General features: G+C 37.3%; 1 protein-coding gene across 1 annotated transcript; it reads right to left on the bottom strand.

Annotated features, from left to right (window-relative positions):
- Positions 1-1046: 1046 nt before the first annotated feature.
- LOC111872252 (mRNA (2'-O-methyladenosine-N(6)-)-methyltransferase) lies at positions 1047-27304 on the bottom strand. The gene is made up of 12 exons (XM_023865965.2): positions 27202-27304; positions 26539-26773; positions 23864-24019; positions 21096-21232; positions 20840-20994; positions 20505-20736; positions 18894-19014; positions 16034-16175; positions 10840-11015; positions 8167-8438; positions 3910-4179; positions 1047-3216 (listed from the first exon to the last, which is right to left on the bottom strand). The coding sequence occupies exons 2-12, from the start codon at positions 26740-26742 to the stop codon at positions 2955-2957; spliced, it is 2127 nt and encodes a 708-aa protein (XP_023721733.1). The 5' UTR covers positions 26743-26773; positions 27202-27304; the 3' UTR covers positions 1047-2954.
- Between the last annotated feature and the right edge of the window lie 72 nt (positions 27305-27376).

The raw sequence follows: 27376 nt of genomic DNA, 5'->3' as shown, positions 1-27376 counted from the left end.
AAAGTGACCTTGATGTCTGACGTGAGGCCTACATGTATTTACTGTCACCTATGCTAGCAATACATGAGGCAGTCTGGGATCGCTGATCAGAGAAATATGATCAAGGCATGATGCGAAAAAAGTGTCCAAATTATCACAATTCCAAATTAGTGAGATTTCACTGTGTGTATATAAATTGTAACATGTATTAGTGACTACACACAGTGTGTGGATTGGTGAACAGATTTACTGACCACTTATAGATCATGACTACAAATAACTGTAATGATATTGCTGATTTTCACACTACAAATCACTCCACACTAAGCCCTCTCAATCTACTTTCACTAGTCTTTATTTGGTAACAGCTCTCAACAATGGCTGTTCCTCTCCAGTGTCTTCAGTAGACGTTTCCTGGTAAAGAATCTTAACAATGGAGATTCTTCCACTTCCATTGCCTGCTGGTTAACACTCCATAACTGAACCCTCAACTGCACTGCACTCACTAGCTGAACAGAACACAGTCAGTCATATCATATAGCCACAGAGTGGACCCATAGAGAACACCACCTGCATCACCTCTCCTATCATTGTGTGACGTCACTGCGCATGTGTATGCTGCAGGCACTACATAGCAACGACTGTATGCGTCATGTATTGTGACATCTCCTCTACTGTTGCATTTGGACATTATCTTGAAATAGCTGATGTTTACAGAGTCACCTCTTAGCAATGGATCTATGTGCCACTTTACATAAAATACTGGACAATGGACAAAGTCCAAATACACAGTAATTCTGAGTTCAACAGATTTGCTGAAATATTTAGAGCATTATGTTTAAAGATTAACACATATGTACACTTACCTACATGTACACACTTCAACTTCAACATGTAATCCTGATTTTATTTGAAGTAAGCTACATATATGAATCAAATGTTCATAGTCTGCAAATTGTAATGGCCTGACCAGACAAGTTAATGTAAAAGTAAAAGTAAAGCTATCCCTGTAACAGGCCGTGAAGGCCCATACGGTTGAGATGTTGAGGCTCCCACATTATCTAGACAATCAGCTCAAAGATGGCGGTAAGAACTTCTTTGAGACCAAGGTTTATGAATATACTGACAGAAGTACTGTAAACAAATTTTTTTGAGAAAATTTTTAATTAATTGGTCAACAACTATTTTGCCTCCATATTCAGTCCTCCTGCAGCAAATATTTAAACTAAAATGTATCTTGAACCAACTTCAGACAGAAGTATAAGACATAATGCATTTGTAGCCAGACTGAAAACACCCCCAAAACAGTAACTCATAACTGAGGGAAACCCTTAAAATATGGTTCCCCTTATGTTTGAACTTGAAAAGTATTATGAAACTAAATAACAATTAGTTTCAGAAAAAATACCAGAGTAAAGATTAAACAAAAGCTGGTTCGTGAAGAACTAAAGCCAACTGATTTGGTCATCACTTGATTTCATATAGATTAAACTTAATCTGAAATTTCACGTCCCAAATTCAAACAATAAACAGGCGGAAAAAATAACTAATGTTTTTATGATATGACAGGTCTAGCTTAATATCTAAGACTGTGACTTTAAATTAGGAATGAATAATAACTCTAAATTAAATAATTATTCTGAAAATAAAATTATGCAGCCAATCCATTAAGGAAGAAATATGCCATGTTGACTTCCTCACCTCATCCACCTGTTTATCAATTTTGAAAGAATCTCAATGTTTGAGACAGAGGGCTTATACATAAAGCATTCCTGAAACCAACCTATACCTGCTTCTGCTGCCATCTTAATGGCATTTACTTAATGGGCACTGTAAAAACATGTTTAAAATGTAAAATGTGAGCATCATACTTAGATATTTAACTGCAAAGATATTTAAAGACTCTGAGATTACTTTTGCCTTTTCATATATGAATTACACTCTGATGACTAATCTACTGCTAAATGACAAAATTAAAACCAGTGCTTCATTTAACACTATCATATTTTGTGACAATTTATATTTACTCTTATAATCTAGTTTACAGTTATATTACCATCTGACTATCAACTAAAATATCTGTTATATACAAATACACATAACTATATTTCCACTATGGCAAATTGAATCCATATACATTAAATGGAAACAAGTTACAAACTATGCAGTTCCACATTGTAAAATTTTCCATATAATACACAATAAAATGTATATACAATATAAAATTTCGAGACAACTACATGGTGTTCATGAGTGCATATATATTTACAGTGAGAAAAGACCGAAAGAAACACAAAAGAAATGTTTGTTAACAATCTGTCACTACCTTCTTAGAGATAAAATGAGTCACATTTCTTTGTTAACTTCACTGCAAAGTAAGAACATGTAGAGATTAAACTGGCTGGATAAGTAATAACAACTCAGAAAAGAAATATTTTACAATTAGAGTTCTTAGTATTTAATTTACTATATATTTTTAAAAATGTCCTCTTTGTTTCAGGTACGAGTAACATGGATCTTGAATATACAAACTAAATTAAAAAAATACTTTCGAATAGGGATGTTTAAAAAACATGTGATATCTATATAGAATATGTAGTTATTTACAAAGTGAGCTTGAACTATAGTGCTGTCTAAAAGTAGTTATTAATAAACTACCCATTTGGTACAGTAAAAAGACCACTTGGGTACAGCTGTCCCACAAAACAAACACATAATTACCTCAAACTTGCAATCTTTTGATTCATATTCCCACATACACATTCCATGCACTAGACTGCCAAAGTACAAGCGTTGCCTTCTACCTAATTCATAAAAAATATAAAATAAACTACACAGAATTCACATTCTGTGACAGCGAGATCATGTTTTCAGTTTCACAACTGGTCCAAACATTCGTTCACATGTAAAGGTCTTTGCTGCCAAGTCACAGTTTAGTACAGAAGCACAGTTACCTGCATTTATCTGATTGCACTCTATACTTGCCTTTCAGGTACAGGTAATTTATTATCTGGAGGAGTCTGTGGGTTTGGAACAGGGGTGGGAACAACATCACCTGCATTGTTTCTTTGAGGCGAGAGCAACTCCTGACGATCTCGTTCTCGCTCTCGACCTGGCCTGAATGCTTCCAGAAGTGCTTCTACTCGATCATCAGTGGGTCCCCAGTGCTGATATCCTGCCTTATTTTGCAACCATACTACCAAAGTCCCATGTGCTGACCTCACATTCAATTCACTCCTATAATGACAATAACATTGTTTTATAGTAAGAATCTTGTATCCTGCGTATGTGTCTTTCTGCATGCATATGTTAATACATGTGTGCATATTGTAACCATTTCCTGCACTGTATTAACTGATGCTGATATGTGTTCCATCAAATAATCTGAGTTCTCATAGAATTCATATGCAAAACCTTGTTACACAGCCTCTGAAATTTAAGTACTGATAACTGCATGAAGCCACAGTAAAGAAAGGAATGGCAATTCTGAAGACTTTGGTTTAAGTGGTAGCCAGCCAACAAGACTTAATATTTGTACTTAATAGGAAAAACCAAAATCTTGGCTTTGTGAGCTCTACAGCTGACTGACAAATGTTCAAGTGCAGGCAGGATTCAAAGACTCTAAGCAGCCCATCCTACCCTCTACCTTTAATGGATGAATGTTATATATATCTACAGCAAGAAGCACTCCGCTACAGCCGAATGTTATATTTATATGAGGCAGGACACGTGCTCAAAATTCAATTACATATAAATTTGACACTCACTGGAGTCTGAAGAAGCACTTTAAACACATGTGGTGAATAATCAAGAATATAGCAATATTATTGTTTAAAGCTATTACACAACTATAAAATAAAATGGTAACAGAAGGCAAATTAAATAACAACAAGATACTAATATAATATGCTGAACTCAATATAAACTAACTTTGAAATCATATGCTGAAAGCCATGCCGATACTCATGTTCATATGCTGGCACAACAACTTGTTTCCTCTTAAAGTGACTGGTCTCAAGTTTGAGAAGAGCATTTGGTGCAGGATCACGCCACTCCGGAATAAATACAATGAATGAAAGTGGCTCTGTTGAATCAGAAAGAAGCCGTTCAAAGTGATTCACCATTGCTTCCATTAATTCCTCACAGAATGGAGGATTTGCTTCAAATGAACCACTTACTGGTTTGAAGTCCAAAACTGGCCTGAAAACAATTAGAAGAACTTGCAATCATCCTGTTATAACAGTACTATCAAAATTTGTCCTTTCATCACAACAATTGTACACTTCCAATACATAACTGATAGGCTCAAATGTCAATAAAATCAGTTAATTGATTAAGATGTAATTTTTTGCTACATGTTTTGGTCATTTATGACCATCATCAGGTGTTTTATAATTAGTAAAATGCATCTATGCTTGTTCCTGGACTGCGTGTCACAATGGATCCATTGCCATTAGTCTTGTCATGTACAAGTTCTTCAACAGGATCACAATAATTACATACATTGAGTTCATTCCCAACAACACAATGGGGTACAACACCAGATCGGTAGAAGCAATGAAACTACATTTACGTAACTATATACATCAACAATATATAAACAAAATAAATATTCATAACTCTAATCTACAGTAAATTAACATCAGGAAGCAGTGATATAAACAAAACTCCAATATGTAGAAGCATATACCCATATAGAACAACAAATAAAAACATAACCAACGAGTCCACCACAGATCATCTAAGAACACAGACCACCAAAAAACAGGACAGCACAAAGCCACTGACTGTAACAATGCATACTTGCATAATATTCAACATTATATCAAAGGTTCAAAAATTCAAAATACAATATTTTCAAGCAAAACAACACAAATGCAACCATTAGCACCAACAATGTGCACTTGTATAACACCCACGTCTCCAAAAAGGGTGAAGTTCAAAAACACTTCATATATATACTCACCACTCTCCTTACACCATTCCAACCATAAGAAGCCCCCTATATACAAAAGGATCATTTTTATAAAATAATAATTTTAAAATAAGCTTGTTGAATTTAGGTAAGTATTTCAATATATTGTCGCGTATCGGGCGTATAACGCGACAAATAAGTTCACGATGTATTTGGTATAGCGACTTTTATTTCACACTCGCTCTTACAATCACCCAAATTACAGATTTCCGATTACTGCTATCTGCAGTATCACAATTAGTACACTCCAAATGCCAGAATACAACTGACTGGTTGCTGGCTAACTCGACGATAGGTCCAGGACTCGCTGACTGACTCAGTACAACTCTGCGGTAGCCACACTAGAACTGACTGTGAATAGCCTTCGCTGCTCCCTATGTAGCCTCGATCGGACAATACGGGAAAACGGCCACGTAATAGGCACCCTTGTTGCTATGTCGCTGTGTTGCTATGTAACGCTAGCGGAGGTAACCGCTGTTACTACTTGGTGACGTCACCGCTGTTGACTTGCGTTGCCTAGCGACCAGGATGCTAGGACTCGGCTAACATCGGCTCGCTTCGGCTTCGCTCGGCGCATCACGGCTGGCGGGGGGGGGCGTCATCCATAGCTCAGCACGTCACAATATTTAAATATTGTAATCATTCATTCCAGTAATGAATGTAGATGCATTTTACTGTTTATAAATGCCTGATGATGGTAATAAATTAACGAAACATTTGGCACAAAATTACATCTTAATAAACTGATTTTATAGACATTCGAACCTATCAGTTAATTGGCAGTGTAGAACTGTTGTGACTGACAAATTTACATAGCAATGACAAACACAACAGGATGCAAAACATATGAATTAAGACTATTATTACAGGTTCTAATCCTCTATGTCAAATTAATATAATAATAAAGAATGTGTTGATGATGCTACTGAGTTATGAATTGGTAATAATTAGAAAGAAACAATAATAACCACAATATCTGTAGAATGAAGGAATAGAGATAATATAATTCCACGTAGTGAATTTTCATATCTACATAGTGGACAAAAGATCACAGAACAAATTTAAATGAATGATATGCACAAAACAAATGTGCCAAGCAGGCATCTTGGATTATATATAGATACATGCATGTGAAAAAGTGTATACACTTCCTTCTTGGTCTAGATGCTTATAGCATTAAGCAAGATTAGCATAGAGAAACACAATCTGTATTGTAGATATAATAAGCTTTTTAATTTAATCTCTACTTGTTTTTCCTAAAATCTCCTCAAGAATTTCAGCTAACAGCTGAATAGCTGTGTACATTTAATTGCTGAAATAACAATTCTGTAACATTTTGGAATCCAAATATTTATTACTGCAATAATGAAACCTAGTTACATTACTGCATCATAGACAAAAAAATCAAATCTACATCTTCACAACCAACACACTAAATACCCATTTTAATGCCATTCTTTAAAAATAATAGCCATTTAAGTACAGATTCAATGACATATCTAAAAAATTCTTAAAGGTTTCTTCAAGGATATAACAGATTATATATCAAAAATGATTAAGTGGGAAATGTCCTTTCCAAAGTCATTTAGTAACTAAAGGAATGCTACAACCAACCACATAAGCATAAGAAAGTGATATTACGCAGTGAAGAAATCCAGTTGTAAAGGGTTGTGATGGGGGGCACGCTGTAGTGTAGTTGGTTGACGCACTATGCTACAAGCTGCAAGGTCACGGGTTCAAGTCCCGATGAGGTCATTGGATTTTTTCAATTGACCTAATCCTTCCAGCCGCACTATAGGGGTCGACTCAGCCTCTAACAGAAATGAGTACCAGGAATATTCTTGGAATATTCTTGGGGGTAAAGGGCGGCCGGTGTATAGGACTGACAACCTTGCCACCATCTGTGAGCCAATTGTCTAGAAAATGTGGAAACCTGAACATCTCACAACCCTATGGGCCTCCACAGCCTGTTACAGGGATACCTTTAGTTTTTTACTTTAAAGGGTTGTGACGATGGTGTATTACATTATTTCTGGACTTTGTCCACAGCCTAATATTCCAAAAGAACACACCAATTTAGAAATTGGATCTGTTTCCACCCACAGATTAAAGCATAATTGAATTTTTTATTTCTTATTTTTTATGCACCAGCAACTAGCCTTAGCAGCTCAAGTGCCTCTACACCCACACCGAAAGAACATAAGTAAACAATTTAATGACAATACTCATTTATAGTGAAACCTCCATTTAATGTTCCTCAATTTATGGTTTTCATTCATTTGCACCGCGCCCTTCGTCTTCCTCTCCTGCGTCAATGGTATTAGTATTATTACGAAGAGGAAGGGCACAGCGCAATCGTTACTGGCTCTATTGTCGGTTCGCACGCTCCCCTAGATGGAGATGGGGTATCCAAGCTAGGAGGAGGAAGCTACACTCAGTTCAGTGGCTAAGATAAAACAAATACAATTTTAATAACAAAAGATACAGTACATAAATAACAAAAAGACACTTTGACCCCACCCAAAAAAAACAGACAACCAATTTCTCATCGGCACCCCTTGTGTCGATGCTAGAAATATCAGGCCATACAAATGCAAGTCTAAATTCTGAGACAAAATAAAACCCCAAACCAAAATTTAATACGCGCGTCGCAAGCGTTCATGCAACGACTTGCGACCGCAGGCAGTCCTTACCGGCCAGCAGATAACACCAAAGGGAATTTAGAGCAGCCCCAGCCGAAAGCAATATTTTCCACCACAAACCTGCTGGCTAGTAAACAACCTTCCAAGTCGACTTGGTCTAAAAGACTGCACTGTACAAGTCTCCCCTTCACAAGAGGGTACATGGGACCACGTGACTGACGTCAGGGTACCGCATGGTGGGGATGGAATCCGTCACAGGAAGGATGATGACCTTATCGTGAGCGAGCTAAGGCTTAGCACGGCTCACATTTAACATTCAGTTTCAATGATCCCATGTCACAAACTCAGTGTTAAATTACTTCCATTTAAGATCTTCCTCAGTTAATTTTTCAAACCCACTGATTCCAAAAGAAACCTCAAATAAGGTTTGCATTATATTCAGTTTCATATGCTTATTGTAAACTATACTAATTATCATCAACATTTATTACACACCCTAATGATTAAAAAGATCTGATGTTATTTTTGTTGTTACAGTTCTGTAAGGAGGATCTAAAGTACAGAACTTACCCCCTTGATCCAAAGCAGGAGTCAGTATCAGGGAATGCAGAGCAGTATTGTTTAAAGTAACAATTCAGCGGAGAAGCAAAACATTCAAACGACACTCCAAACATTTTGTTGAGACACTCAAACACAGAGACTGGAAGGGCTCCTTGAGTTCCCTGACCTTCATTTTGCCCACTTCCAAAGAAGGTCTTATAACGTTTCAGCAAGCACCATACCCGAGGCAGAAAAAGTTCAAACTTTTTGTCATCAAAGCAACTGTACCTGTACAGCTGTTCCTGAAATGTAAAATAATGTGTTAAAAGGCAAAGTTTCACAAGGTTATGCTAAACAATAATCAGCTCTTGAAATAACTTTCTGCAACAATTAGTGTCCTGTCTATTATCTCCAGATAAAATAGGTTAGCTTAACACTGAATAACTGTACTCATCCTTTGTATTTACTAAAATAAGGTACATTGTAACCCTTCAGGATGATGTAAAGTTGGGATACCAAGAACATGAATGATAGGTTTATGTATACAGATGGAATAAACAAAGAAATCCTCTATAGATGACATTGTTGTGATGAGATCCCTTCCTACATTCATGGTATGGTCTCTGGAAATATGAAACTGTATAGCCTGACAGGTGGATGAATCTTCAACACCAAGAAAGTCTCAAATATTATACATGTAACCTCTACATGGAGGCAACATGACATGGAATCCAAGGTACCCACATTGAAGACTACATGATGTCATAACCCAGAAGACCACAATATGAACTTTCAAAGTTGTGTCAAAGTTGTGAAAACCTCAAATATTACATGTGTGTCCAAAAATAATAACATTCAAATACAGCTTGTTCTCTGAATTAATTTTTAATAAACTGCCTTTAGTTTTTGATTTGCCCTTACAAATAACAGACATGCAAACTGAAATACTATTTCATTTCTCTGGCAGTCCTTAACTAAAGTGTCATCAACATCTCTTTCATAAGAGAGATAGATACTGGTGTTTGTTTAGGTGAGAATGATGGACATGTGGACATACACAGCATTTCAAGACTTCTGTTATTTGCTTTGTTCTGCAAACAGTGCCATACATACTGATATAAATAAAATTATCTGTAAAATTCTATAAATTTTCAACTCATCCAAGACAGAATAAGCAATGAGTCTTGCATCCTTGTATTTATATTTATTTTTTATAGAAAACCGAAATTAACAGCCATGAGGAGTTGTTGCGCTGGCCATGTGACATCCTCTATCTGCTGAAGTTGGCACTAACTTTGTTGACAAGCGGCGGTCACTCAGTCGGGATAGTTCTCTTGCGGACTAAAACCATGGAGTATGGAGTTGTTTTTTTTTTGTTTATATATATTTAGCAAATTAAAGAACCATTACTGGGTAACAACCTCAAAACAAACAATCAAAAACAACATCCCCACTGTTAGGCAACAGATTTTTAATAAGCAAGTATATGCAACCATTACTGGATAACACCTTCACAAACAAACACGTTCCCACAGAAGCGACTGGAGTACAACACTGAATGGTGTTTTCTACTCGGTCCATGCTGAGATGTAATAATTGAGACAAATTTAGAAGTTGAAACAGAGTGAACTGTAATAGAAAGTTGCAAGGGAGTCTGTGAAGAGAAGACTCAGTCAATGCAGTGAAGCTGAAGAATCTACACTGTTAGAAGACATTACCAGAGAACAACTGATGAAGACACAGAAGACTAAGAGACTTGGCATGTGCTGTACTGATCTGTAAAGTGTGGAATGGTGCTATAATTAAGTGTGTTAAAGTGGTCAATACATCAAATCTCAAATCCAAAACCCAATCAAGAGTCACACTCAAAATCATGACAATATCATACGCTAAAAAGGCACATTTTATTAGAACAACCTCATTAAGTACACAAGATGACTGGTTTTATTTTTACCATATACTTGGGTTTAAAGAGCAACATCTGCAGCAAAAAAACAAAAAAAAAAATCAATTCAAGGTAAACCACCATTATCATATTGTGGCATATAGACCCACTGCTAGACAATGACTTTAAATAAACAACTGTAAAATGGCTGTTACTAGGCACCAGCCTGTAAACAGCAACAGAGAAACAGTGTTTTCTGTGTGGTCTGTGCCGAGATGTTATAAGCAGGACAAGTTAGGAGTTGCAGTTAGTTAGATAACCACTGGAGGTCAGTTGTTGTGAGAACCTGGTAGCTGAGGCTGGGGACAGTACGGGAACCCACAAGAAAGGGAATGTCCACTGCTGGAAGCTGCTACCAAGGAACAGCTAATGAAGACTGTAAACAGTGTGTCCTACAGTGATTTGTGAAGCTGCAGAACAGCGAAAGCATAACCAACCCACACTTGTAGTTACAAGTTACAAGTTACAAGAGTTCAATAAATCCAATTACCAACCCAAATCCTGTCTATAAGCACTAAATAACATGAAAATATTGTGGTCTCCTGGATTATAAAGCAATGCAACCTGGTGAGCAGGTACCAGTGTTTCAGAGGAAAACAGGAACGTACAACCTCCATCATCTACATTTAAGTTGGGCCAGTATGTTATTCCAAAACATTTACCTATTACCAGACTGCAATCCAGAGCACACAACATGAATCTTTACAGCAATGAAAACCTCAAATTATATACATCATGGTTGGTGATATAGTACATACCAGTTTCTGAAGATGCGTTGTGTTGATGCACATGGTGTCACCATGGAACCTAAGCAAGGTCTGATCCCGCTCAGGTAAGTAATCAACCTGAGGCAGTCGTGGACAAGGCATGGCAAACTGCACAGGGTAACACCAAACCTTGCGTAAGGTTGGCATCTGTACTGGTGTCACCACTTCTGCAGAATGATAGCAACTATTTGAGCACAGTATTTTTTGAACATCTTATAATTAGGGAACACATTTCAGAAACTTCCACTCTGCTTGCACTTAAGCCATACAAGGAATTCATCTGGAAACACTAACCAGAATATACAAGGTGGTTCAAATATGACCTGGACTGATTTGTGTGTAAACAAGCTGCACTGTGCAGCAGATGTGCGACCTTGAGAGTGAAGCCACAACATCCACCCTCCCTCCTGTTCAAGTTAGAACCTGTTCAGTCCTGTCTGGGAGTTGCTAGAATGATGAGTGAACAGACGGTACCATGGAGCGTGGAACAACGCATTGTGATCAAATTCCTCGTCGGAGAAAAGTCCCGTCTGCTGAAATTCACCACAGACTCCAACAACAGTATGGGGAAGAGTGTCTCTCATGGACCCGTGTGTTTGAGTGGTGTAAGTGCTTCAGAGAGGGCAGAGAGCGCGTGGAGAATGAACCGCATGATTGTCGGCCATGAACATCCATCATCGAACCAAACACTGATCGTGCAGACATGCTTATTCGTGAGAATAGGTGCATCACTATCAAGGAATTTGGAGCAATGCTGTCCATCAGTGTTGGTAGTGTAGAAGACCACCTGCACTATCGCAAGGTGAATGCATGGTGGGTATCATGCACTTTGACGGACGCAAACAAAGTGGCGTGCATGCAAGCTGCCAGTTGTCTCCTACAGCAGTTTGAAGAGGAAGGTGATGCATTTTTTAAGTGTATAGTGACCATTGATGAAATGTGGGTGTACTACTTCATTCCCGAGTCCCAGCAGACATCACCCAAACAACAATGGAAACCCTCCAGAAATTGAAATGGAACCTTCTGACACATCTGCCGTACAGTCCCGATTTGGCCCCAGGTGATTTCTGCCTGTTCGGAAGGCTCAAACCAGACTTGCAAGGCGTGCGGTTTGTGGATAACAACGCCATCATCCAGACTGTTCGGGAGTGGATACACTGCCAACCACAAGCCTTTTTTGAAAAGGGCATCAGGATGCTTCTAGAACTTTGGAAAAAAAATGTGCTAACTCTGGAGGGGAGTATGTTGAAGACTGACATGTGCAAGTAAGTGTTTGGCAATTATGGTTTTTAAAAAAAAATCAGTTCCGGTCATATTTGAACCACCTTGTAACAAGTTCAGGGATGACATTATAGTGCCTGCTTTCCCATAAACACTTTAATCTACATATAAAGGCTATTAAAAAGTACAAATTAATAATTACACAATTTGGTGATCCATATCTATGTATAATTTTCAATAATACAGATTTCAACCACATTAAATTCATCTTGCCATGTCAGCATGTTTGTAATTATTAACATATAAAAGAAGTTCATATTGTGATTCTTTGAGTTACAACTCTATGTAGTCTTGTAGGCAAGAACTGATGTTTTGGAGAACATACTGCCTCCTTCTTCAATGTAGATGGAGAGAGTACAGTATGCTCCTCCAAACACTGACTGGTCCACACCTAACAGATTATACAGAGTCATTTTCTAGACCTCAGAATGAGTTTTCATTGCAATGAAAATCTCAAATTTTATACATAAAAAATGTTTCATGTAAATTATACATTTATGATTTTTCATAAAAATTCACATGCATAACTCCAATGGCTCATTGCTTATTACCACAAACTGAAAGCCAAATACAGATATCATTCAGGTGTGATGATGATGTTCTACGTTGCACAGAAAATTACATCAACAAACACTGCATATATTTCCAAGATCTATTATCACAAAATATTTCAGAATTCTACGCTAGTGTCCCAATTTCAGTACTTTGCACTGCCATCATGTTGACATTATTGAAGCCAGGAAGTTAAAACAAAATGGGGGTGGTGTCTGTTGGCATGATGTTCATACCAAGTTTCCTAATGGAAAATTTCATACTATGTGCCTTATGACTTTGCACATTCATTCCAAAATCTCTGACCTGCCTGAATACACTATTAGAGACCACTTTTCAGAAGTAATTTTCATACTGACAGCACATTGCTATGAATGTTTCAAGTGTTTCAAAATTATACCCTTCAAAGATAATTTTTATTTTCAGAAACATGAATGAATTATATCTGGTCAAATTGGATAAATACAGTGGATGTCCTAACCACTTTATTTCTTTATAGCTAAAAGTTGCTTTATGAAAAGTGTTATATGTGGGAAGGCACATTGTTGTAATGCAAAATCCACTTCTCCTGTCAAAGATTCAGTTTCTTCTGACAAGTGCAGTGCCAACTTCAAGGCAGAATGTTCAGTTTCCCATTTATTTTGAAGGGACAAATTCAGAAATTTGTATATCAAACAAGCAGAACAGCATTGTTTCAGCCCTTGATTTTGACATTTGTGATTTCTTGGTCAGACACTCTGGACATTTTCATTGTATACTCTGGCATTTCCTTTCTCATTCATACCAGAAAGACCCAAACCTCATTATTAGTCACTGCTGTTTAAAAAAAAAAAAAGGTTCCTCCATATCTTTCAGAAGGATCTTAGCAAAATGCTTTTCTCTTCTTTTTTGCTTGTCACTGAGATTCTTCAGTACGCCTTTGGGCATACACTATTTTCATGATCAAATGTTTGCATCATAGTTTCTCGATTTCTGCTTAGGTCTTCTGCTATCTTTGGAACATTAAATTAACATTAATTTCTATTTCAGCCACTTCTCCATATCTGAATCAGTTCTTTGAAATGCTGAATGGCTAGATCTTTTTACCTAACATCCTTATCCAGCTTAACCCACACACACACACACACACAAGCCTGTTCTACTTACTGACTCCCTCCACAGACAGGTTTAAATGTCAACAGCATTTTTTATCAATATCATTAAAAATATAATATTCATTTCAGGTTCTAGCAATTTATCACCGTTTTTTGACAAGGAAATGCTGAACCAATAAAATACAAAACAAATCAAATCTCAATAACTGTATGACACATGTTCAAATAAACCAGCATTGCAAGGCGCAGCACAAGAACATCAGTCCAGTTACTCATAATCTCTATGTTGCAGCTTAAGACATTGTAGCAGGTAACGATTCTGTGATTGGCAGGAATGAATGAATGAATGAATGAATGTATGAGGGGTAGGCCTTTTTCCGGCCCTTGCACCACGACCTATAAAGGTCTATTGTGCTTTCCCTTTTGATTATCCCCTCAGCAATCCCGCACTTCAAATGAAGTGCAGGATTTTGTACATGGGGGCGTCAAAATAGTCACTTGGTTCCACAGAGTATTGACCCAAGTGAGGTAGTCTTAAATAAGCTAATGCCCCACATTCACACGGGATATGTGTGGCTGTTTTGTTTTCTTCTTGACACCTCTCACAATTGGGACTACCACTTAGTCCCAGTTTGAACAGGTGTCCTTTGAGGTGACAGTGTCCTGTAAGTAGTCCTACCACCCATCGTAGCTGGTTCCTGTTTAACTTTTAACACTTCCTTTGCCCTCTTAGTAGACAGTCCTCATATGAGTCCCTTTGCTTGCCTGAGTCCAGTTAAGGATCCCCAGTATTTCTTGTGTTGCATGTTTGTCCAGTCCCTGATATCCTGTCTGGCAACTACTATAGAGACGCCACAGGCTGGTTCAGGTCCTATGAACAGATGTTCAGCTCCAATCTTAGCTAATTGGTCTGATGTTTCATTTCCAGCAATACCCTCATGCCCCGGCACCCATATCAGTTGTACTCGTGTTATGTTTGGGTGGTTCTATGAGGGTTTGGTGGCAATCCCAGACAAATTTTGAGCTGATCTGGTGTTTGTTAAGCGTTTTAAGTGCAGCTTGGTTGTCAGATAGAATGTAGATGTTCCTATCCAAATTCACCATAATACATGCCATAATGGCATGTATTATGGAGTCCTGTCAGGAAATCTGACTGTGAAGGGTTTCTCATATACATGGCTCAGTATCATTTTGTCAGACCCCATTTGTAATATGGGTTCTTTTTTCATGTCCTGATCGGATCTAGGTTTCCATTGTTCACTGCATTGGAGATGGCAGATTCCTGCCCTGGCCTCTGCCTCCAAATGTAGATGCAGTGGGGGGAGTCCAAGGAGTATCTCCAGTGCAGCTGTTGGAGATGTTCAAATTGCTCCTGTGATACCTAAGCAAGCCAACCTTTGCAATTTGCTAAGTTCTGCCTTGCTTGTCTTGAGTTTAACTCTGGGGCACCGTACTGTGGCACCATATGTAACTATGGGTCTTACAAACGCAGTATATATCCAATGCACAGCATGCGGCTGCAGTCCCCAAGTTTTACAAAACATGCTTCTGCATGTTCAAACAGCCTTATAGGCTTTATTGATGACCTTGTCCAGCTGCTTTTTCCATGTCAGTCCCTTGTCTAATTCTAGACCAAGGTACTTGACATCGTTGGAGAGCTGGATTGTCTTATTGAAGAATCGGTTCCTTAAAGCCCTTTATATTTCTCTTCCTAGTAAACGGTATAATTACGGCCTTATTGGGACTGATGGAAAGACTTGTTCATTCACACCATCATTGGACCATATACAGAGCTGTTTGAAGACGCTCTGATACGCTCGAAGATTGGCAGGAATATAGACACTTATAAAAAGAAAACATCAAGTAGCTGGGCAAATATAACTACACTTCATTACCCTCGATGTTGAAAGCATTTCTTTCTTTTCTATGAAACATATTCTTTACTCAATGGAATAAAATTGTAATTACATGCATATAACATACACATTATATTATATATCAGATGCCAGGGGTGTTTAGTTCCATGTATGAAAGAGATTTTGTTACCAACAGTATGAAATGGCTACTGTGACTCCATTGGCTTTCTTTACAAGAAACCAAGAAGTTTCAAACTTTCAAGAGCATGGACATATATACATAATTCTCACAATGTCGCAAAATGAGGGAAGACCAAAGCACATCAGTAAGAATGCCATAGCATAAACATGCAACAAATAATATTTGACACGTGATGCAAAATGCGCAGTAAATCAAGGTACCTGATATGCCATTTTCCTTTAAAACTTCATTATGTTTTTCTTTTATTTTCTTTGCATAATCAGCTGAAAGATGATAGATCTTTAAACAAATTCCTTCTACTGATTCCTTGACGGTCTCCATGAGATGAGGCTGACACTGGCGCTGAAATGAGTACATGCCAGAATTTTTACAATTTACATGCAAATGAGAGGTATAATCTCTGTAAATATACACTATTTTAACCAGTTAATGGCCAGTGACATATTCATAGGCCATGACATTTTTCTCTTAATTAATCTTTGGCTTTTGCATCCCATTATGTTCTAAACCCTTACTGTTCATCGATACAACATTCATGGGTACATCCATAATCACTAATTATTTATATCTCTAAAGCCACAATATATTTCAGTCAATTAACGATCATTAGACTTAAAGCAAACTACACATCAGGCCTCTCAAATTTGGCACCCTTCAGTCTAGACCAGGGCAGGACCAGAGAATTCTTTGAACTCTAAGCAGTTAATACACATATCATAGTACCAAAACACCTGCATAAGCCATTGTGACATAATATGTTAACATTGTTACACAAAGTACACTTAGCACTGGTGCTGGGAAGTGGCAATTCTTTGCAAACTAAAAAAATGTGTCTATGGGTGGTGACAAATTTGAGAGGTCAAACCTGCATTTAGGGAATCTGTAAAAAAAGAAAATAAAATTTCTAGCTACTGCTGAAACTCATTATGTAGGGCATACAAATTAAGTAACCTGCAGCCATTCAAGGATTTGACTAGGACTGCAGAATCCTCTCCACTGGCATCTGTGACATTTTACTGCAGCAGAACACAAGGTAAAATAATGCCATCCTAAATTTAACTCATACAAATAGTGAAAATCTTGGTTCACTTAATTTGTGTACAAATTGAATGATCTGTTTACAAAACTATGGTAAAGAATTAACTTACAGGAAATATTTCTATTCTGATCTAAATGTCTGTAATGAGACTTAACTCTTCTATGTGGGCTATGAAGTTTGCCATTTACAGCATAAACAGTGGAAGAAAAATGAAAGAGTTCTGGAGTTTAATTATAAGGTATACTTAAAAAGACATTCTACTTTTAATTGCAAATAATTACCTAACCACATGGCAAACATCAATGAATCTGGAGTCTCTGAGTTCAGTAGTCTTGTGAAAATTTGCTGCCCCTGGTCGCAATATCATGAAGCAGACGTGATCAAGATGGTGTACTCAGTAGAAAAGCATGTTTCTAGCAAAAAGATTTTACCAGACTGCTAGCATTTTCATCATTCAGCAAGGATTAAAAGAAAACTTTGAGTATCAGAAAGCCTGCAATAGACTTTCAAATGACTGGGATCATGACTGACAATAAGAAGGGAGTTGTTGGTAAGAAGATGTCAGAACACCATATATCATAAACTGCCTTGAGCAGACATTGATGAAGAGTCCCAGGAAATCTGTAAAATGTCTTACTCAGCAACTCAACTTTGAAGCATCAACATACAGGATCAATAGAGAAGATGAGAAACTGTTTCCAAACAAAATTCAAATGCAGCAAGCTCTTCGTGAGGCCAATAAAGCTAAAGGGGTTGACTTCTGTGCTGACCTAAAGATGTTTCTGGAGGAAAATCCAGCAGTACCTTAATCCATATAATTTTGTGATGAGGTCAATTTTCACTTGAATGGCTACATGAACTAGCAGAATATGCATGTGTAGGCCGGTGAACACCCATATAACATAACAAAGACACTTACACCCAGAAAAATGCATGGTGTGGTGTGCTCTGTCCACAAGTGATATTGATGAGCCGATTTTTTTTATGATACTGTGACTATTGAGCATTATCTTCATGCCTTGCAAGAAGAATTTCTTTCAATTCTCCAAGGAATGGGAGTCAATTTCAGAAAAAATTTATTCAAGGGGACAGGGCCCAGCTGTACCCTGCAAATGCAGTACTGGATGTGCTCAATGAGTATTCTGACAATACAGTGTTATAGCAAGTGTCACGTAACTTCGAACAAGGCCAAGAGTAACCTTGAATGCGCAGAAGAAAAATTTCAGACAACGGGGTGGGTCGGAATGTGGGGCCTTGTTCGAAGTTACGTGATACTGTCTATATCTAATCCGTTTTTCTGAAAAGTTCAGAAGTGGACAGACCTGGCCACCATACTCTCCAGATCTTAAATCCATGCAATTATTTCTTATGGGATTTCCTGAAAGAAACAGTTTATAAAAACCATCTGCACACAATCATAGAACTGAAACAAGAAGTATCATCAGCAGTGATCAACATTAGTGATGAAAATCTAGCTGCAGCTGTGAAAAATTTCTGATGTCTGATGTCTGGTCATGAATGCCAATGATGCATATATTAAAAATGTGTCTAAGTGACTGCCAATCTCCCCACACTACTGAATTTGGTGATACCAAATACAGAACTGTCTGCTGCATAGTTAGGTAATTATACCCAATTAAAACTGGAGCATCTTTTTAGAAATACCTTTTATTTAAAGAAAAAAACTCCTGGTAACAAAGGAGTTTCAAGTAGAACTCACGAAGCCTACTTTCCTACTGCAGCCCTAAAAAGCTTACATTTAATCCATAAACAAACACAATATTTAAGTTTTGAGGTTTTCACGGCGATGACAATGAAGAAAGTCGTCTTCTGGGTTTAGGCACCGTGTATTCTTCGTTTTGGCCGACGTTTCGGAGGAACGTCGGCCAAAACAAAGAATACACGGTGCCTAAACCCAGAAGATGACTTTCTTCAAACACAAAATACTTTATATATCAAATTATGAGACTTTCTGTTGAAGTTTCAGCAGGCACTGCAGCAATCTGAAACATGATCAGTACCTTCAGATGACCCAATCGATCTTGGAAATCATCATATGTTGCACCAACTGTCCTTCTCAACCACTGGAATGTCTCTTCAACATTCCATTTGACGACTTTCCGGCTTTCTGAAGTTGCATTTCTTAAAATAAAGTATGTATGTAAATTAACATTTTGTCACAGATAAACAAAATTGTGCTTAATGTATGGCAGCAAAGTGATGTGAAATTGTTATTATTTGACATGTCCAATTGTAATTGTAATTGTAATTCTCTACAGCTATGGATAAAATAAATAGTAATAAAAAAGTGCCAGTAAAAAAAAGTAAAATACTCATACACAAGATTTTTTTTCAAATTTAGTAATAAGAAATCTTCAGTTATATGACTGTTGCATTTGTTTTCTTTTGTAATTACAATTCATCCTTGTTTACATTCATCAACATAACAATATCATATTTTGTTAACTGTTATAATAGCTGACTATTTTCATGATCCCTGAATGACATACCTGGTTCCTAAGACTTCTAATTTGGTTTAGGAACCCAAGTTTGCTAAACAAGCAGTCTGGCCTATTATCATCCCCACTCTTAGTTATAGGTTCATAAGTTTTAAAACACCTGGTGGCAACCAGAAGAGCTATAAATATGTTGTAGCCTCAACCCCAAATCTACTTCTAGCAACACTGTTGGGTTACCTGTCTCTTAGAAGCAAATGGTTTCCCTGCTCCAATGTCACATGTCAAAATCATATTTGTGGAAAATGGCAAATATTAACTTCATAACCACATCAAATAAATTTTCACATTCATCTGCAAGCACTAATTTGTGAATAGCTGTAATCAGGTAAAATAAAATGGTGCTATCTAATTCTGAGTACACTGTTATGTTATTTAACATCTGAAGAATTTTTTCTAAAGTAGAGGCTTGAATTCAGAATGAAAATGGTACATTTTGTAAAATTAGCTAGGTTCAAGTCTAGGAGATCTTCACATTGCTCAGAATTACTGGGTTTTTGGACTTCATCTATTGTCACATTCTAAAAATCTAGAGAACCCAATATTTTGGAAACAATCTGTTTCTGTCTTCAGCTGGATGTCCAGTGGATTGCACTGGGTCCAATGGTTGAGGTTAGCTCTTTCAAAGGGACCAAAAAGAGTGTCCTCCCATCTCACCTCCAGTCCACTGAGTCCAGTGATTGAGGTTAGTTCTTTCTAAGAGACGTAACAGAAAAGGTGTCCTCCCCCATCACATGAAGCGGAAAACAATTCAAGTTTCCAAAACACTGTTCTCCAGTTTTTTAGAATACTGGATGATGGGCAAAGTCCAAAAACCCAGTAATTCTGAGTGTTATACACCATCATCAGAATCCTTTAGAATCTACTCTCACATTACCTTCTATTTAGAATGCCATAAGAATGAAGTATGGGATCAAACATGATTAGTTCTGAGATACACTATACAAAAAGTGTAACAATTTGTGCACTAATCCTAAAACGCGCCATAATGATTTCCCTGACACATTGCATATGAAGTAATTTCTCATATTTAAATACCAGTCTGTCATGCTCTATAGGCCTTTTGTTTGTTAGGGTGATAATCATTTGAAGTCTAAATGAAAGCCATATTCTCACCTTGACTCAATCATTTTTTTTGCAGCTTCTGCATACCTAGAGAGCTGCTTCCTGGCATCACCAGTGAACTTTGGTCTTACCAGCTTGATTGGAATATCGTTCATTATCTCTCTATACATTGACATGGATATTTCTGGGAAACAATTACTTGGCAATAATGGATCACTTCCTGTATCGATCACCTTCCTTTCCATCAACCAGCGATTGAAAGAATCTTTTGGTGCATCAATAGCTGAAACACAAGTGTGTGACTTTTACCAAGTATTTCTTACCATTCCTATACCATCAATTCAAAACACAGTGACTTAAAATATTATAATAGATTGATTCTATACCTTCCCTGGAATGACAGAGCTCCTGATAGCACTGTCTTAGCTTGGCAGCCAAAGAACATCTGTAAGTCTCAATGTCTGGGTGGGGATGAGGTAAAATGGTGGGCGGTCTCTCATATATTACTGCATTTGTCTGAATTTCAAGATCCCAGGGTCCCCTGTTAACATAAATTACATGTTTAGTTATATGTTAAAGAAAAGAAGGGGTTCTCAGGAATAATCAATAACAAAACAATAAAAGACTGAACTTGATACATACGCCAAAATAAATTTTTTGGCAACTGGACTCCCAATGCCTTCCTCTGAGGCTCGTCTCTTGACTACAACAGGTCCAGGTGGACCATTCACAATGGGTGTAGTGCTGCATATGCCCAATGGATCTGTTATTGGATCAAACTAGGAAATAGAAAATACCATAACAATGATAATTTATCTGCCATACTCTAAATTACATAAGTTCATTATTTCCGTTAATTGCTAACCACAAATGAGGGAGAATCATTAAGTAGGTCATTAATGGATATAAGACATAAAACATGTGATATTCAAATGTGGAAAAAAACATTTCTCTATATATCCTCCACCAACATTGGTACACTTGTCCCATTGCCCTAAAAGTGCATCAAAACTTGCAGCACAGAAGTCTTTCAACTCTTCTCTCAGCCACTTCCACACCTTCGCTTCAATCTCTTCATTATCAGCGAAATGATTTCCATCAGCTGTGAACAACTTTTCATGACAAACACTTCCCACCATAAACACAAAACATTTCTTTATGAATATCCTTCACAATGAGTCCTTTTACCCACAAAAAATGCAGAAAAAGTGACAGAAGAGAAGGGAATAAAACTGTTTAACCACCTGCTCCATAAGAATAATAGAACTGTTTAATATTAATATCCAACATACCTTCAAAGTAAGAGTCAGGAATATATACACTGTCCTTTCTTTTTGAAGGGCTAAAAGATGATACTTGCATATATTTTTTTATTGCTAGTGGGTAGGACTAAGTCTCTTGTACTGTGGCCACTTCTGGTCTATTGTACCAGCCCCAGATGATAGGTGACGGTGATTGTGGAGCAATTGGTGGAATGAAGATTGACAGGGGAAACCGAAGTACTCGGTGAAAACCTGCCCCAGCGCCACTTTGTCCACCACAAATCCCACTTGACCAGACCTGGGATCGAACCCAGGTCGCCACGGTGGGAAGCCACCGACTAACCGCTTGAGCTATGGCGCAGCCCATACTTGCTTATATGTTTATTCTGAACCACTTGCTCAGTTTTCACTAAATATGATATGAATATTATGCCACTGGACAAGTATGTTACCATTCTCCGAGAATGCATTAGTTTATTTTCAGTATGGGGCTTTTAAATAAGAAAGGTGCCAAATATAAGACACACATTTTTCACACTTTCCTCCATTGAAAAATTGAGGTGGGTCTTAAGTCTAAAGAAGTATTCACTAGTTTACAAACTGTCAATGGGGTGGCCTGGAAAGAACCTAATATAAACACATTTGGAGTGAGTCATGAAACCACATCATCATCCTACCCCCCACTTTAACAGTGAGTCAACCCCCACCTTTCAGTTCAGTCACTGCCTGATATTTGTATCATTCAGGTGTGTTCAGTTTTCTATCAGTTTTTACTCATGACAAAGCATTTTACATATGATGCCATATTCAAAAGAAAAGTTATTCTATGTGTTGAAAAGACAGGTAAGCATGCAACAGGTTGCTGTAATCAACATACTAAACCAAGAAATGTTTAAGCTTATTATATACTGCCAGAATTATTTATTCACAAACTCCTTCTTTTTTAAGTGCAGTCTTAGCTCAAATTTGCATCAGCACACACGAGGATGACCAGTTTCTGACACCTCTAAAACGGAAGGTACAAAACTCTGAAATAACATGCTTTCTCCTATAAACTTCAAATTGACACCTATAGTATAAGTGCAATATTTCTTTTGCAACAATCAGATTACAATGTGTGGCAAAAAATACAATAAAAATAACAAAAGCAGAATGAAAAAAGACTTCTTGCAAATAATAATAATTATCCATATCACATATCAAACAATATGCTAACCAGATTATGATATAAAACAAATGTCTCCAAACTATGGCCCGCGGGCCACATCCCACCTGCGATGTGATTTTATCCATCCCATGAAAGAATTGTGCATAAATGCGCCAACTGAACTAATTTTCCAATGAGTACTGGTAAAGAAAATACTTGTTCATAGACTTCAAATTCACTAATTAAGATTGTGTTTAAAATATACTGATATTCCATATTATGTTAATATGAATATTATTCACAATTTTAGATTTTAAAGAAAAATTTCGGAAGCGATTTGCTGATCTGGATGCCAGTGCTCAGGAAATTAGATTGTTTCAAAATCCGTTCGACTGTGATGCTGCAGATGTCCCAAGTCAAATTCAAATGGAAATTATTGAACTTCAGGAAAATTATCATATTAAAGACAAATACAAGGAAGGAAATTTGATTGAATTTTATAAATTTCTGAACTCTGAGCAATTTCCAAATTTAAAGAAATTTGCTTGTTAATTTATCTCCATTTTTGGGACGACATATCTGTGTGAACAAACTTTTTCCCAAATGAAGTAGATCAAGTCGAAATACAGGGCAAATTTATCCGATGAACATTTAAAGTCGCTACTTGTGATTAGCGTTTCAAAATTTTAACCTCAATTTAATCAGATTTTAAGAATGCAAAAAGAATTCCATCATTCACATCAATTATTTTATTATAATTTGTGATGAAAATATGAGCATTTGCTACTACTGTCTGTTGTCATTAATATACGATAATTTATTCTCATGTACTTTGTATTCAGTTTATGAAATTCTGTGCTTTCAATAAAACTCATATACCTAGAGTTATTAATTTCTCATTTTATCCGGCCCGTATACAGTGCTGAATTACATAATGTGGCCCGCGTTTCAAAAAGTTTGGAGACCCCTGATATAAAACTTTATTATGATAAAGTACTAACCTGTGGTTTTAACTGGGGCATTTCCCACAATGATTCCCCTGTTAATTTGTTCCAGAAATATGGACGATTTTCCCTTTTACTCCAAAACTTGCGCCAGCCTTGTTGAAGTAATTCTGGTGGCATCTCGGGCTCCACATATACCCCAGGTGGCATTCCCTATAAAATACAAGAAACTGTCTTCCCTTCTAAAACCAAACATTAAGCACTTTTGAGGGGTCAAGAAAGATGACAGTCTGAAAGGACAAGATCAGAGACACATGAGGGATGTTCTACTGTCTCAAAATGAAGCTGCTGGAGTGCTGAAAGCATGGGGATGAGTACTGTCACACCAATATAATATACATATCTGACCATGATATTTACCCTGAACCACTGGCTTTAGCTTGTTACACACCATTTCAGTGCAGGACACACTGTTTTGCATCACATTTTTCCTAATGATGCTCAAGGATCGTGTCTGAGCATCCCAGAAAAGTGTGATCATAAGTTTTTCCACTGTTGGCTGGAATATGAACGCCTTTTTGACAGGGGATGTCAAGTGTTTGCATTTCATACCCTGGCATCTGCTCTCTGGCTCATAATGGTGGATCCAAGTTTCATCACCAGTTACAATGCAACTCAGAAAGATGTCATCTTCCTTATGGTACTGGCACAAAAGTCAGGAACAGTTGTTCAAATGGTTATGCCTATGCTGTTAAATGAGCTGTTTGAGAGCCCATCTTGCAGAAACTTCATGGACGTGAAGTCTGTGACAGATGACTTCACAGGCTGAATTATGTCTGGCCTGCAAATTGGTTGACACTTGCCTTTCAGTTGTCAAGAAAGTGTGTGCAAATTCGTTCCATGTTCCTTTCAGTCTTTGATGTGAATGGCACTCTATTTGCCTGACACTTGATCAGCCAATTTTGTTGAATATGTTATTCCACACATATATCCTTTGCTGCAGGAAAACACTATCACAATAACGTGCTGGTAGTCTTTGATGAATTTCTGCACCTCTACAACTTCAACCTACAAAAACCTAATCACTGTGTACTTCTTTTTCTTTGGTGCATGTGGTAAGTGAAATGGTCACACTGATGACACTGCCAACATATTACAACTCAATGATCACAGTCAATATATCACAACAGGGTTATTCCATGCTTGCGGCTGTGTATATTGTCAGAAGTGGGACAAAAAAAAAGAGGGGAAAAAGGATACCAAATTCCTTAGGATACTTTCTGACTTACCTACTTACCCACATATTAGGGAAAAAAAAAGACGTTGGTATTTTTCATGCCATGTAATTGGTCCATACCATAACTGAAAATGATGACTGTCTCACATGATGCTCATTGCCAGTTTTCCTGGGGTAATCTAGTCTGCAAGTTTCTAAATAAGCAACTGTCATTGTATGCAAGGTATTTCTTTTTATGCTCAAAAGATCTGCAAGTTTCTGAGCAGCAGGCTTGTAGAACTTGCCACTTAATTGCATACGTTTTCCCTCTCTTACCAAATGAAATCTTCAATGTCATGTATGATGTACGATGGGGCACCCAAAAGAAACCGAACTAATTTTTTTGTGGGCAGAGCTTTTGTAGTACTGCGTTTTGCTGCTATGAGCGCATAGAGCTAACATTCCTGAGTCGATAAGCCGACTACCGTTGCTTCAGAAGGTAACGACTAGTTTCGGCAGAGTTTAAAGTGACAACTGTTTTGTGTGATCGTCGTTTTTGCAATGGCCCGAACACATGAAAATGTTGAAAAAAATCGTGAAATCATCAAGGAAGATCGACGACGGACCATTGAAGAAACTGTGGAGCTGTCGGGAGTGACTTGGAGCTCAGTTCAGCGAATTTTGACAGAAGATTTGGGAATGAAAAGGGTGGCTGCAAAATTCGTGCCATGACTGCTGAACAAAAACAAGGTCGCGTGGAAGCATGCTGTGCTTTGAAAGAAGAGTCCTGAAATGATCAAAACTTTTTTTCAGCGTTTTGCTGATGTTGCTGAGGTGAAGGAAAAAAACGACGGAGGCGCTGTCAAGCATCTCAAAAGATGAATTTAGACAATGTTTTGAAAAGTGGAATAAAGACTAGACAAGTGTATTAGTGTAAGTGGAGAGTACTTTGAAGGGGATTGAAGGTTTGTGCTTAAAATTTGTATAAATAAGTTAAAAAAAAAGTTCGGTTTCTTTTGGGTACCCCCTCGTATATCAATACATTCAGTGACACAAGTCACCAGTTACTGTGTCATTTCTTATAACTGTTTATTTTGGTTACATTAGGTTTTAATTTAATTTATGTATGTAAAATTTATATAAACTGAGCAGGTACGATAGCATGGTAGATCATAATTTTCTTCTGTAAACATTATTCATGAATTGTACAACACCTTAATTTGATTCTCAGCAAATCAAAAATTTTCATGGAGAATTTACAACAAAGTTGCTCAGCACTGAAGCACCTAGAGGAGAAATATAAAAAGGAAACTGAAGATATTCACAAACAGCGAAAAGTGCCAAGAGAAAAAATAAGTAAGATGGACAGATAGTAGTCAGCAGTCCTTTTGACAGCTGCTACTGAGCAGTTAAAACTGCTGAAATATAGCTACCCCATTCTTAACTTGTTTCCTGTTTTTCCTTCAAGAAGTATGCAGTGATAATGAATACATTGCTTTGTGTGCTACAGACTTACATGTGGTGTCTGGGGTAACTGCAGTCCTGGTGAAGGATGGGGAAGAACACCATCAAGCCCAACAGGGGGAGGAATTTTTATTGGTGTAGGCACCAGCACTGGTACAGTGTCGTTGTGATGTGCATGAGGAAGAGGTGACACCTGTGTGACTACGTCCCATGCTGAAGTAGTAGCAAGTTCCTGCTTTCCACTGATCTCATTCATTATGAATATACTGCTTCCTCATTCAAGAAATCTATGACATACAAAACAAATTGTTTAAATAAAATTTCAAGTGCCAACACATATCAGCAATTCACTTCAAATTTTTTAACCATGAGCAACGAAAATATACTAACTAAAACTAATCAACCTGCCAAGTAATGTCTAATGTTAAAGTCTGGAGGAACAGTGTATTGACAGGTACAAAACACAAACTATCAGTCTCCCATGTCTCAACAATACATTAACACGTGTTAGTTAAATAAAATGTAAATAACTATTAGTTCCTTTTGGTGTTTACATGAACACTATACTTCTTTCCGAAGTTTAATTTCTTGTATGTCATACAATGCTGTGATTTGTTTACCAAACTTGTGTACACGTGAAATTAATTCTAATGTAATCGTACAAGTACATGTAATTTCCATATATACTTCCCTTATTTCAATTCTTCATACTTACAAAAATTTTATTTGTGAAAAATATTTCACTTTTGCCTTATCTAAAACGAATTCATTCATGATTTTAAAAACAGAGCAAATCAATTCCCCACCCAAGAAGACGCCATTTGCCCTCAGCTGAAGCATATCACGTGATCACAAATTGTTTCCAAGCGGTAGTACTTGTGATTGGCTAA

Source organism: Cryptotermes secundus, unplaced genomic scaffold, assembly GCF_002891405.2.
Source record: "Cryptotermes secundus unplaced genomic scaffold, Csec_1.0 scaffold828, whole genome shotgun sequence".
NCBI lineage: Eukaryota > Metazoa > Arthropoda > Insecta > Blattodea > Kalotermitidae > Cryptotermes > Cryptotermes secundus.
This window is presented reverse-complemented; position numbering and strand designations above follow the sequence as displayed.